The 14,429-nt window shown below is 42.2% G+C and overlaps 1 protein-coding gene across 3 annotated transcripts in view; it reads left to right on the plus strand.

Annotated features, from left to right (window-relative positions):
* mcf2b (MCF.2 cell line derived transforming sequence b) overlaps nucleotides 1-14,429 on the plus strand; it is a 45,413-nt gene that overhangs the window by 26,202 nt on the left and 4,782 nt on the right. For 2 of the 3 annotated variants that reach the window (XM_072706843.1, XM_072706845.1), the window contains 13 exons: nucleotides 650-765; nucleotides 1,621-1,690; nucleotides 4,353-4,445; nucleotides 4,627-4,719; nucleotides 5,331-5,456; nucleotides 5,677-5,898; nucleotides 6,891-6,983; nucleotides 7,082-7,160; nucleotides 7,301-7,364; nucleotides 8,980-9,173; nucleotides 12,610-12,722; nucleotides 14,060-14,172; nucleotides 14,268-14,396. In XM_072706843.1, coding sequence (XP_072562944.1) covers nucleotides 650-765; nucleotides 1,621-1,690; nucleotides 4,353-4,445; nucleotides 4,627-4,719; nucleotides 5,331-5,456; nucleotides 5,677-5,898; nucleotides 6,891-6,983; nucleotides 7,082-7,160; nucleotides 7,301-7,364; nucleotides 8,980-9,173; nucleotides 12,610-12,722; nucleotides 14,060-14,172; nucleotides 14,268-14,396 — 1,505 coding nt within the window. The remainder of the gene's footprint in view (nucleotides 1-649; nucleotides 766-1,620; nucleotides 1,691-4,352; nucleotides 4,446-4,626; nucleotides 4,720-5,330; nucleotides 5,457-5,676; nucleotides 5,899-6,890; nucleotides 6,984-7,081; nucleotides 7,161-7,300; nucleotides 7,365-8,979; nucleotides 9,174-12,609; nucleotides 12,723-14,059; nucleotides 14,173-14,267; nucleotides 14,397-14,429) is intronic. The other variant, XM_072706844.1, reaches the window with a different exon arrangement.

The following is a 14,429-nucleotide window of genomic DNA, read 5'->3' on the forward strand; positions in this document are numbered from 1 at the left end:
CACTGTAGGTTCTTTCCTTATAAAACCTATAACTCAAAAATCTCTTGATGGATCTTTTTCTAACTTCGCAGAGGCATTGTATGGGTGATGACCTGGAACAGGTTACATTTTGAGACATATCGGCCCAAAAACAGCACCATGCAGTTTCACACATTTGATCCTGTTTGCATTATAACTCAAAAAATTGATGTGCAATAAATGAACAGATGTATTTTCAGAGTTACGTGTCACAACTAGGACTCATAGAATTCAGGTAAAAACCTTTATTGGCTGACATTTCCGTCCAGTAATCCTAGAAATTGTACTTGTTTGTGAGAGTGTGGGGAGTATGGATTGATGGGCGGAGTCGGGAGTATGGATTGATGGGCAGAGTAGGGAGTATGGATTGATGGGCGGAGTAGGGAGTATGGATTGATGGGCGGAGTCGGTGACGGGGCCGTCCGGGGAATATAATGCTGTCATTCTAACAGCTCCCCTTTCTGGTGTTTCAGTGCAGTTAAAATATACCGTAGTCAGAATGAGCAAAACATCATATGTCCACTTATCAGAATGACTGTGTGTGAATTCTATGGATTCTATGTATTGTATTCTGTCTCTGGGTACTGATGCTCAGTGCATGTATGTCTCAACCCATCGTATTGGGCTCCAGGGGTACAGGGCTGAAATGGACAACCCAGCCCTCTCAGGCCTTCTTCCCCCCATGGTACGAAACCAGAAGGAAGTCCTCTTTGGAAATATGCCTGAGATCTACAAGTTCCATAGCAGGCAAGGCAGCTGAGTACTCAGGACAATGAGCCACCGACGCCATAAGTACCCTGATGTCCTGTTCACCTACTCATGGTTACGCTACATTTACCTTTAACGTTGCACTCATGGGTAATCTTCTTGCAGCACAAAGACTTAGATAGGATTTGCCCATAGTGTGTGTCCTCATATAGCCTGATGTCCTCTTCGGGGATGTACCCCTGCCGTGTGGCCTGTGCTACCCTGGTTAGGAGCCTGTCCACCCTCTTTGTGACCTCGTACTGGACTGGCAGCTGGATAATGGAAAGGAACATATACATTTTAAATAGAAAAATAACATAAACCCAAGAATACCATAGACTCACATAAGCCTTGTTATGTTCCCAAAATCATCATCTGATTGTGAGAAATAATCTTATGTAAAGTTACAGCCAAGTTAAATACAGATTCTGTATCTCCAAACATGCATGGATGTTTGCAGCCAGTCTGGTGAATGTTTTCCAGTATGTTATGCACCATTGTAGGAGATCAGCTGCTGGGTACATTGGTTCTTCCTAATTCAGTCCAAGTGACTGTGTGTGTATCCAGGGAATCCCCTGTGCTGTACGTACTGGATTAGGCTGCAGGCTTACTGTGACCCTATACTGGGTAAACATTTACAAAAAAATGGATGGTGTATGTTTGAAAATCATTCACTACAATGTATTTGGCATACACATGAAGGAAGACACAAACAGTTTGTTTGCTGCTAGTTTATATGCCAAGTTAGAAAAAAATTGTTAATTCCAAGTTTCTGGACAGAAGCCACACAAGTGTAAGTGTCACAGTGACCCCATGACCATCCCCTGAACCCCGGTCAACCCCTCTCCTCCACAGGATCTTCCTGCAGGACCTGGAAGCATGCTTGGAGAACCCAGAGAGAGTAGGAGCCTGCTTCTTAGAAAGGGTGAGGTACAATGTGAATTCAGGGAGACCATGCAGCAGATCCGGCTCATCTTGATAATGATTATCTGCATAAAGGCATTTTTTTGGCCTGAAAAAGATGTATCTGCTGCCCTATATGGAAACTTGTTCTTCGATGTCCACCGATAACAGTACTGGTGTGAGCATCGTGTCTGATACAGCCCTCATGTACTCATTCATGTGACAATGCGGAGATACCTGTAATCTATACGTGATGATGTATCAGCGATATTGTTAAGCAAAATAATTGGGACCACAACATTTCTGAGGTGTGGAAGTACTTAAAAATGAGCATTTTAAAATTATTTTAATTTGTTATCGTGATATGTGTACAGGCATATAATGTGTTCACATTATTTTTAATATTTAAAAAGTTTGCAGTTTCAAAACAGGTCTACCCCCACCTCGAACCCCCCACACAGTTGTCTATTTTTTTACTCGTCTGCGCCTCCGCACCATCCCCACAGTCTGAATCAGAGTTGCCAATTTAGCAATTTTGTTGCTAGATCTAGCAACTTTGCAGACTACCCAGACAACTTTTTTCGAAAAAGCAACTAGCGGCAAATCTAACAACTTATAAAACTAATTTTGCAACTTCGACTAACATTTGATTATGGCTGTGGTGATCACGTGGCGAATGTAATCGCGAATATATGGCGCATGCGCAGTAATCACCAGGGCTTTCGGCACCAGGTTTTCGGCCCGATGCAGGCGTTTACTTACGCCCACAGTTTGATAAGCAAATTAGTAGCGCGCCTACATTTTAAAGACATGCGTATTGGGACGCCAAGAAGTCAGTGGTTTGTATAAATTCGGCGTATCCTTATGTATATTAATTTCGTTAGCGGACCACACCACATGCTACTGATTTGGTAAATCATAGAAGCGATAAGCACTGAAGTGGCGGTGAAGAAAGGGACAGATCAGCAGCCACAACATATTTAAAAGAAGGGATATTGTGGATAAACAAGGTAAAAAAAAAAGTGTGGGTGGTGTGGTGGTATTTTTGCAGCTTAAGTTCTGACTCCTTTATGAAACTTAGGATACGCCGAATTTATACAGACTATTAACTTTTGGGCGTCACAATACACATCTCATTAATATTTTAAACACAATACTAATCTGCATACCAAATTGTGGGCGTAAGTAAACGTCCATATAGTAATAAAAAGGACAAACGTTTCACCCGTCATCTAAAACTGTCATTATGTCGCATGTACCATATAATCGTGATCACATAACGACGTGATCGTGACAGCCCTACTTTTGATGTCACTCAAAGGCTAAACTGCAAACATTTCCCCTCTAAATGACAAAAGTAAAAAAAGACTGGCTTCCTTATTATGAACGACTGCTAACTAGTTTTCAGCTAGCCGACGTTACTGCAACATGAAGTTGCTTCTAGCGCAGTTTTGTGAACGAAACTCATTAGCAGTTACTTGCCCTCTTAGATTTGTCGTCACACAATGACATCAGAATGTCATTTAGGAACTTTTAGCCACAAATCGTTGTGCCTGTAGCAACTTCCCCTGAAAATTAGTTGGCAACACTAATTTAAATAGCCTACCTCTGCATTCATAGAAGGTGATCACTGCAGAAAGTTCATGTGTAGTAGCTTGAATAAGTATTGAGAAAAAAATACTCTATAAGAACTATGAATCAGATTGTCTGCTGCAGGCACTTAACATTACTCCACATTTAAAGTATTTAGCTAGCTAGGCTTATGATTAGTTTAATTTCAAAATACACTTTTGATAGGCCTGGGCAGTATAAAGATAATACTGTAGACTGCGGTATTTTGAGTTTGCTAGTACAATGCAAAAATTTTATTGTGACACACCTCTCCCCTGCTCGGCTAATTTTATCACCAAGATATCAGAATTCCAAAAATACATTTGAAAATACCAGAATAGCGCTGTACAAAGTACTGTGCTTTCACAAAAATCATATTTTGCTTTGTTACTATCTTGTGGAGTAAAATAGCTGCATAGCTGCACACAAAGGTATGTGTTCAGTCTCCCTCACTCAACCAAGTGCACCTACCACTCTCTCTATACAGTATGTATTAAGACTGACTTGCAGGGAGCTGTAGTTCTCAGTCTGGAGCGAAAAGAGCAGGCAGAACGATAGGAAGTTCCTAACCTAACACTGACATTTAGATTCTGGTAGTAGTTCATGTCCTGCTCCCTATAATAATAATGCTGACATTTAAAACCGTGTTTTTAGAATTTGTAGCAGGTTGGCCACCGTATTGGTGAGTACCAGAAAGTGAGTACTGGTACTCGTACTTGTACTCATACTCGGTCTGAAACTAAATGGTGTTAATGCATCCCTACTTAATCCAGTTTCACCAATGTTTTTGTTCTTTTTTTAAAATCGATCCCTAATTAATTGCAGTATGAAGTCAAAAGACCTCAACAAGGGCCTTATTTGCCCCCCACCCCCGCTAATTTTATCTGAATCGGTAGTTTGGGGAGATATTTTGTTTTGCAAACGCTATTCCCAATTAAAAGCACACTGTGTGGACCAAAACTGCACATGGTGTTCTGGTGTTGGAAGAGTCTCTAGGGTTTATTTGTCCACAAGGAGCAGGATGATGGCGTGTGACCATCTAAGACTGAAGGATGCTTTGTTTATCTTTCCAGAAAGAAAATTTCAAAATGTATGAACGTTACTGCCAGAACAAGCCCCACTCGGAGGCTCTGTGGAGACAGTGTTCAGACTGGCCCTTCTTTCAGGTATTTTTTATGATGCTAATTCATACATGAATTGTGTTGTTGTTTTTTCAGTAGAGCTCATTGTTTGGCAATTATTGCCCTCTGCTGGTAGCAAGAAGAATTCTTTTTTCTTTTTTCAAAATTTCTTGGAAAATAGTGAAATGCATATTTGCTGAATATGTTTCTGTCTCTGGTAATACAGGAATGTCAGAAAAAGCTGGAGCACAAACTGGGCCTGGATTCCTATTTACTGAAACCCATACAGCGGCTGACCAAATATCAGCTTCTGCTCAAGGTCGGCCCAGCAACACCCTGCCAGTGTGACAAGGAACCAGAACCACGAACACAAGGCACATTTCAAAATATATTCAGGACAGGGGTCCCAAATTAGAAAGTAGCTTATTATGATTCATATGGAAATAGATCACATTCAATATTTAACAGCATTTTGTTACCATAAATTGTAACCATAAATTACTGAATGTTTCTTAACTAAGAAGGTAAAATCAGAAGTGGTAGCATTTTCATTAGATATGGCACCCCTAGGTTTTAATTAAGATCAGCCATGGTAACATTTCAAAAAGTTTTTTTTAGCTTGATGAAGGCTGTCTTAGAATATTATCCTGATATTTTGTATTTTGTAAGAGATTGTAAATCACCCACGACAGCAAGAATTGCACTGTAGTATATTACAGTACATGATTTTTATTTTTTTTTACGAATTGGTTTTATATCCAGTGCCTTATATTAAAATTTATTTGATGCTTTTGGCTTCACATATAAGCTCTCGGCATATTTACAAATACTTTTTCATGTTGGTAGCTGTATTCTTTTCCATTTAAAATAATGACTGGGAACTGATTTGATTGAGGAAAAAGACTCGGTGTCCATTGTTCTCTCTTGCAGGAGCTGCTTAAGTACAGTGTTGGTGATGAGGGGACTTCAGAGCTGCAGGAGGCACTCAATGCTATGCTGGAGCTTCTCAAATCCGTGAACGATTCCATGCACCAGATTGCCATTACAGGTTATGAGGTAAAGTACTGGCCAATCCTGATTTAGTATTTTTGCTTGACCTATGCACATTTTCACTATGCAGTGTATTTCTAAAGGTGGTTTATGATGCACTAATTATTTTACTTTTTTTTAAAGCAGATAAGTAATATATACTATGCTAGCAGTTGTTAACACATTGCAGCTTTATTGTGTCCCTATTGTGTAATGAGAACTATGGTGTTATAACGGCGGCCACCAGGGGGAGCTGAGCGACCTGGGCCGGGTACTGATGCAGGGCTCCTTCAACGTGTGGATCACTCACAAACGGGGTCCCACGCGCATGAAGGAAATAGCGCGCTTCAAGCCCATGCAGAGGCACCTGTTCCTGCACGAGCGGGCGCTGCTCTTCTGTAAGCGCAGGGAGGAGCACGGAGAAGGCTACGAAAAGACTCCCTCTTACAGCTTTAAGCACTGCCTCAGGGTAAGAGCACTTCAGCAGAACCCCGACACTCCGGAATACACCTCCTAGATGGTATATACAGAGCGCTTGTACCCGCACTGTCACACACAAAGCCTCATGCAGAGCTGGGAGGTAGGGCAGCGTTTCTCAGCCCAGGGAGAGCAGGCAGACACAGCGGAGCTGCAGACCTGGAGAGGTAAAGCAGCGGACCTACGCACTGGCCCACAATGCCACCTTGTACCTGGGCATTCACTGGAAGCTCAGCCTAGCGGCCTAGTCGACTCCTTGACAGCATGTATGTTTGTGATGCTTTACCCATCTCACCGGTACATAGGACGAAAGAGTCTGCTAAATAAAGTGAATGTAGTAATAATAATAATATACATATTGTAATATTTATCCTGGACAGGGTCCAGGGGCAGTGCTACACCCGCATGGGCTAACAGTCTAATAGTAGAAGTAGAGGCAGTATTAAGGGGCAACGCAGTGGCTCATTGGGCAGCAGCTATTTTCACCTTGGATGCCTTCCTCAGTGTCAGTGCACACGTTTGCAGTGAACTGGTGACTCAGAGCTGCACACAGTGTTTGATTCGACTCCCTAGAAGAGACTGCAGGCTCACTGCGAACCTGAAAGGGTTATGCTCTCTGCTGTCTGTCTTCACAGAATAGTCAATTATTATGGTCTAATATTCTGCAGTGCTAAATTGTGCATGGTTCTAGTCACTCATTGCAAGGTCAGCCTTGTACCACTTCTATCTAAGGTGGCTCCTTGATACCTGTGTGATTGTGATGGATAATAGCGACTGCTCAATAAATTAATGTAATGGAAAATGGATGGTTACTAACTGCAGTGTTATTACAGGTACTATTGTACTTTAAAATACCAGCAGTACTACAGAAGTACTATTGGTACTCTATATGACCAACATCTTCTCATTTTCAGTGTATATTGTTATTCCAGCCATTCCTGGTGTTCTTCGGAGATACAGCCTGTTTTCTAATGTCACCTACAGATGAGTGCAGTGGGAATTACAGAGAATGTCAAGGGAGACATTAAGAAGTTTGAGATCTGGTACAGTGGTAGAGAAGAGGTCTATGTGGTTCAGGTACAGTCAGTATTTACCATATGTGTTCGTTGTTTGTTTTCTGCCATTGAGCCAGTTCTAATCTGTTCCATCATGTTACGGGCTGGATGATTCCTTAGGCCCCGACCTTGGAGGTGAAGCTAGCCTGGCTTAGCGAGATCCGCAAAATACTCACCAGCCAGAAAAAAGTCCCGCAAGGTGCATACTCTGCATTTTAATGCATGTATTACAGAAGCATCGTTAATGGACTGCTGTGCTTGTGACTACAACATTGAAAGCCCTTCTCTCATTCCCCCCTCCCCTTTTGTTCCATCTGTGCTCCCCTTTCTGTCTCTTAGATGATTCTCTCCAACCCTGTCTGGCTTCGGACAGGCATCAGATGTCCTCGTCATCATCTGATAGGTAGGTTTCAGCACCTGTTTCCTTACAGAAACCACCATAGCTGCCCAAGGGCTACGTTTGTGGTAGGCTCAACACCTGATCCATGTCAGGGGGGCACTATGAGCTAGGACAGGGTTTGTAAAAGACCTGAATTTCACTTAAGCACTGAGTTCTTGCTGTGTGCTGATTGGTCAGTCTCCTGTAATCACGCATGTGCCATTAATGTTAATGTGAAACTGCTGGATGAGTCTTTCAATCAGGGAAACAAACCCTTAAAAGCACAAGAGCTGAACCGTTTAGCCAAACACAGGAGCCTTTCAGTTTTAAAGTAGTTTGTAAAGCCTGAAGTAGCTCACGGTGTCCCTCCTGACATGGATTCGGAGGTCACCCTACTTTGTGGTGCCCATTATTTTAAGCAAAAAGTTCAGAGGTAGTTTTCCCAAAAATGCCTGCGAACACCAGGGCTGGCTTTCTCATGTATGATGTGATTGTGGCTGTAAATAAATAACAAATCTGCATAAAACAAAAGTCACTTTTGTGACTATGCCGTCTTTGTATGTGTAAGTAGTGGGCACTAATTGTGACATGTTCTTCCATTACAACAGCATGGAAGAAAAAATTGTGATTTTATATTGACATCTTTTTGCTTTTACAATAACAAATGGTCATTGTAAATTAATATTGTAATAAAAAAAACTGCACAAATAATATAGTAGTACACTCTTAATTAATATACTAATTAATCAGAAACTTAGTTACTGATCCCATGTTGATTCATCATTAATCAGTCATTATCATTGTTCATCATTCATCATCAATTTTCATTTCATGCAGTCAGTATATTTGTTTATGATTTGCACTTGAGTTGTAACTGAGTAAGTAACTAAGTGATGGAGAAACTGACGCCTCATGAACCATTTGCTGTTATTTTTTTTACCCCACTAGATGTTGCTCTCTGTTCAAAATAGTGCGTAAAGCATGCCCCAAAGCATGCCCCAAAGCATGCCTCAAAGCATGCCTCAAAGCATGTCCCAAAGCATGCCCCAAAGCATGCCCCAAAGCATGTCCCAAAGCATGCCCCAAAGCATGCCCCAAAGCATGCCCCAAAGCATGCCTCAAAGCATGCCTCAAAGCATGCCCCAAAGCATGCCCCAAAGCATGCCCCAAAGCATGCCCCAAAGCATGCCCCAAAGCATGTCCCAAAGCATGCCCCAAAGCATGCCCCAAAGCATGTCCCAAAGCATGCCCCAAAGCATGCCCCAAAGCATGCCCCAAAGCATGCCCCAAAGCATGCCCCAAAGCAAACCCACAGCACCATCTAGTGGGGTCAAAAAACAGCAAATGATTTGCCTGGCGTCATTTTATCCATCACTGCTTGTGCCCCCTAAAGTAAAGTGTCCCAAAACATACATTGATTTGCTAATACTTTGCATAGTTTTCCCAGCAGTTACATTACATGACATTACATTACAGCAGTGTAATAGTTAACAGTGTGCTGACGCGGTCATGGTGAACTTATGGTGTAATGAAGCTACCAAAAGCCACAATGAGAAGAAGTTCCTGTGCAGTGCAGCTAGAGTATGAAAAAGATTCTTTATCTTCTTTTCTGCTCTGTTCCTGCCACCCTTCTGGACAGTGTCCCTGGTGTCTCCGTCTGCACTCCATGGACCCCTGTCCCGCTCGCCGGCTGCTCAGCTTGTTTTGATGTCCCTCAACACAGCAAGCTGCAGAGATCCTCCTACAGCTCAGAGGAACCTGAGTCTGACCACTCCAGCTCGGTCCAGACGGACCCGGTCGTCAGCTCGCCTCAGCCACAGCACACCCGCCGCAGTGAGTCGTCCTGGGTACCCTAGAGGGCACTGAGGACGCCCGGTAGAGACGTATAAGAATGAATTAAGCAGAACAGTGGGTTTCTTTCACATTGAGAATAGCTCTAAAATCTGGTGACATGCTGAATTTGCTGGCTTATAGTCCATCTGAAGTTACAGAGCTCACAGAAAGCCTTGGGACACTTGCTCATTTCAGTATAAATGTTGCAAATCAATTGGTTTTATAACGAAAATCATTACTTCATTCATTTGTTTTCAAAACATATATATCACTTTCGAAGTAACCGGTAATATTAAGTAAAACGTTCATTTGAAGTAGTAATGAGTTGAAGTTCATTGACAAGCAGTCTCACTGGGTGCTTTTTAATTAGAAATACCATAGAAATAACATAAAACACCAATCCTTTGTGTTTAGTGTCCCTTTGGGAGCCAATTAATAACAAAATGGCAAGAAGAGAACTAAATGAGTCAGACATAAAAATTATGATACATTATAGAAAGAAAATGTCTCTGCGGAATTTACAGTTGTGTTCAAAACAATAGCAGTCCGACATCACTAACCTGATCAATCACCGTTTTTCGTAGAAATTATATTTCTACATGGTAAATAATTTACTTGTAGGTGTAGTAGAGTAATGGAAAACCAACAGACCCAACAGTCATGACATGCATGCTGCTGATTATGTGTAACAGAATCATTACTTGAAAGGGGTGTGTTCAAAATAATAGCAGTGTGAAGTTCAATTAGTGAGGTGATTCATTCTGTGAAAAACCAGGTGCCAATTATGGGCCTTATTTAAGGAAGGAAGGCAGCAAATGTTGTACATGCTGGTTATAGTGCATTTCTCTCTGAAATTCTGAGTAAAATGGGTCATTCCAGACATTGTTCAGAAGAACAGCGTACCTTGATTAAAAAGTTGATTGGAGAGGGGAAAATATATAAAGAAGTGCAGAAAATGATAGGCTGCTCAGCTAAAATGATCGCAAATGCTTTAAAATGGCAACCAAAACCTAAAAGACGTGGAACAAAATGAAAAACTACCATTCGAATGGATTGAAGAATAGCCAAGATGGCAGAGACTCAGCCAATGATCAGCTCCAGGAAGATCAAAGAAGGTCTAAAGTTACCTGTGAGTACTGTTACAATCAGATGAAGCCTATATGAAGCCAAGCTACTGTATCTGCAAAAAGTCCCTGCAAAGTCCCATTGCTGAAAAAAAGACACGTGCTGAAGAGGTTACAGTTTGCCAATGAACACATTGACTGGCCTAAAGAGAAACACCGCAACATTTTGTGGACTGATGGAAGCAAGATTGTTCTTTTTGGGTCTAGTGGCCGCAGACAGTTTGTCAAATGACCCCCAAACACTGAATTCAAGCCACAGTACACTGTGAAGGCAGTGAAGCATGGTGGTGCAGGCATCATGTTATGGGGATGTTTGTCATACTACGGTGGCAGGCCTATTTATCACATACCAGCGATCATGGATCAGTTTGAATACCTCAAAATACTTGAAGAGGTCATGTTGCCAAATACACCAGTAAACGAGCAACATCTTGGTTCCAGACCATCAAGATTGACTTTATGGAGTGGCCAGCCCAATCCTCGGACCTTAATTCAATAGAAAACTTGCGGGCTGACATCAAAAATGCTGTTTCTGAGGCAAAACCAAGAAATGTAGTCCAGTCATCGTGAGCTGGAATACCTGTTCACAGGTGCCAGAAGTTGGTCGACTCCATACAACACAGATGTGCAGCATTTCTCAGAAACAGTGGTTATACAATTAAATATTAGTTCAATGATTCAAAGGAAAGCAAAATCTTAAAACATTTTTCAGTTCATACAGTGAATCTTTGAGTTTGTAAAGAAGAATGTGGACACTGCTATTTTTTTGAACAGCCTAATATTCCCTTTCCTTCACTTTCTATAAAGGAGCAACACAAATGTGATGAATTTCTCTTCTTGATTTGATTTGGAATAGAATTTGTAGTGTTCCCGATGCATTTGCATGTATGGAAATCAAAACTATTATAAGGATTTTCAGCTTTATTCACTTTTTCAGACACTGCTATTATTCTGAACACAACTGTATATGCAGATATGTTAAACATTGCTTGTTAACAGACTTTTGTTATTATGAAACCAAAAAATTTGAAACATACTTACATCTTACGTACTGCTTATGAAGGTTCTATGAATGCATTATGAAGGTGCAGTTAATTTAAAGCTTACTTTTTAAAGTAGTCTGACTACATGAGCTGTTGTCCCTGAATGTGCCATAATGTTTGTTTTCAGATAGACTAGCATCCTGTCCAGGGTCTCCTGCCTCGTGTCCTGTTTTTCCTTAGATAGCCTCCAGGTTCATTATGACCTGGACTGAACTACTGGGAATTAAATACATACAAATGATTAGTAGCAGTTTTAGAGAGAGCTGAGCTGGAAGGCAAAGCTATCAATTTGCCATTTGGTCTATGTTCCTACTCTCACCTATGATCATAAGCTTTGGGCAGTGACCAAAAGAATACGATGGCAGGTACAAGCGGCAGAAATGAGTTTCCTCTGCAGGGTGGCTGGGCTCAGCCTTAGAGATAGGGTGAGGAGCTCTGACATTCAGGAGAGGCTCAAGGTAGAGTCGCTGCTCCTCTGCATTTAAAGGAGCCATTTGAGATGGATCAGGAATCTGTCTAGGATGCCTCCTGGACACCTCCCTGGGGAGGTGTTTCAGGCATGTCCAACCGGGAGGAGGCCCCAGGGCAGACCCAGGACACGCAGCAGAGATTATATCTCTCAGCTGGCATGGGAACGCCTTGGTATTCCCCTGACGGGGCTGGAGGAGGTGGCTGGGGGGAAGGAGGTCTGGGCATCCCTGCTTAGACTGCTGCCCCCGCGATCCGACCTCAGATAAGCGGCAGATAATGGATGAATGAATGGATTGATGGATGGATAGTAACAGTTTATTAATAATTAAGCAGCAGACCTTAAATTGAAGTCTTACCATTTTTACAAAATTTATTTTCTCTCTGATTGTTCCTAAATTCCTGGACCTCCTAGATTGCTATATGTGGCATTTATGATATTCAACCAAATGACACATGCATATAAATGTTAGCTGCATTATATTCGCTCACCATTGAGCTGAATGACAGTGTCAATGTATTAGCACAGTTTAAATAATGTTTGGTAAAAACTTTCTATGTTCTATGAAGATATTTCTCCTTTAACAGGACATTCATATTCATTCTAAACTCCCAATATTTTCTGCTGTGTTGCGTATTTTTGATTAAGTAAACATGTCTGTTTTCCCCATGCTTTTTGCGTAGAGTCCAGTTTGTTGCAATGTTGGTTCCAATGAAAACCAGCATGCTCAATGGTTCCTTTGGACGTAGGGTTGGCCGGTTCCTCAGTGTGGCCACAGTCTATCTGTCTCTGTGTCCCAGGCTGGCCTGGCGCCTCACAGTCGATCGATATCTGTGAGGGGATTGAGGACTGGAGTGGGACAACCGATCTCTCCAACATGTCTGACTCTGAGGAGGAGGACGCACCTCAGCTAGTGAGTGACATCTCAGGCCATGTCAAATTAGCGGTGGGTGATATGGCCAAAATGTCATACCGCAATATTTTTGGTTAAACTCATAATCCATGATATAGATCAGGGGTCACCAAACTTTTTGACAGTGAGAGCTACTTCATGGGTACTGAGCCATACGAAGGGCTACCAGTTTGATGCACTCTTCTTAAATAACAAATTTGCTCAGTATAATAAACATGTTTTAAATGTTTTTTGTTTTTTTTTAGATATTGTCATTTTCAAATCTATATAAATCCAAATGTGATTAAAGAAGAATAGCAATGGGATAAAAATTACATTTTAGATGCTGTTCACTGGTGAGTTGTGCTATTGTTAGAACAGGTCCGCGGGCGACTCGTGTGGTCCTTGGGGGGCGACTCGTGTGGTCCTTGGGGGCGACTCGTGTGGTCCTTGGGGGGCGACTCGTGTGGTCCTTGGGGGCGACTCGTGTGGTCCTTGGGGGGCGACTCGTGTGGTCCTTGGGGGCGACTCGTGTGGTCCTTGGGGGGCGACTCGTGTGGTCCTTGGGGGCGACTCGTGTGGTCCTTGGGGGCGACTCGTGTGGTCCTTGGGGGCATCCTAGTGCCCGTGGCACCATGTTGGTCACCCCTGTTATAGATCACACTTTTTGTTTGTTTGCCTGTTTACAATTGTATGTAGTAATGGTAACCACTTAATCGGCAGTTCTGTATGTGAAACACTGATTGTAGCATTATGACAATAAACTTAATTAAAAATTGCATGTTATTTGGGGTGCTAACATTTCCCGTGGTTAAAATAACTGATTGTGTTGCCACCCATTGTATGAACAGTATCGTTGCAAAACATACAAATTACAATAGACAGATCCTCTTCGGATTTCATAAATCTAAACCATCCTGACAGACTGCATATATTCTTGCCAGTGTGAGACTATTGCTGGTGTGACTTTATCTGAATGAGATGGTATCAACCAGTGACCTTCACAACATAAAGCACAATCACAGTCATGCCCAGGCTACAGTGATTTTCAGTAAGCGAATATTTCACTTAAGAACCTGGGGTGAGTTTTCCGAAGCCTTCCGAAAGCTACATCGTTCGTAAGTTCTATGTTAGAAGATAGAACTTACGAACGACATAACATTAAGAAGGCTTCAGGAAAATCACCCCGGTCGTTGGAACAGAACTCTGTAAACAAGGAGAGGGTGTATTTATTAAATCATTATGTATATTTTAAGAACAGTTCACAACTTTCGATACTGGGGCCCCAGTTATTCCATTATTTGTCCAGTATAATTAACGATAAAATAATGCTTGAACCTGTGCTTCTTCTTTTTTAGGTCCCAGGCAAGTACAGGGCTGTGGAGGATTGTCAGCAGTATGGGCCTGATGACCTCATCATCAAGAACGGTGACCTCATCCATCTGTTACGGGAAGAGACTGAAGGGGTATGGTGAGTGCTTTCAGGAACCTGTGGAGGGTTAGCTGGAATTAACGAGAACTGTAATTGATCTGTGAGCCTCAGTCCCACTTTAGTTCCTCTTGTAGGCAGGTGAAAAATGTGAGTCGCAATCTGGAGGGCCGGGTCCAAGCTGACAACCTGCAGGTGATACTGGGAGGAAGCAGCAGGGGGAGCCCCAGCAGGATAGGAGGTACAGGAAGGATCTCAATGTACCTGTGAGTCCCAGTGTTAACCGATGACATTGGGCT

Source organism: Paramormyrops kingsleyae, chromosome 24 (genome assembly GCF_048594095.1).
Source record: "Paramormyrops kingsleyae isolate MSU_618 chromosome 24, PKINGS_0.4, whole genome shotgun sequence".
NCBI classification, from domain to species: Eukaryota; Metazoa; Chordata; class Actinopteri; order Osteoglossiformes; family Mormyridae; genus Paramormyrops; species Paramormyrops kingsleyae.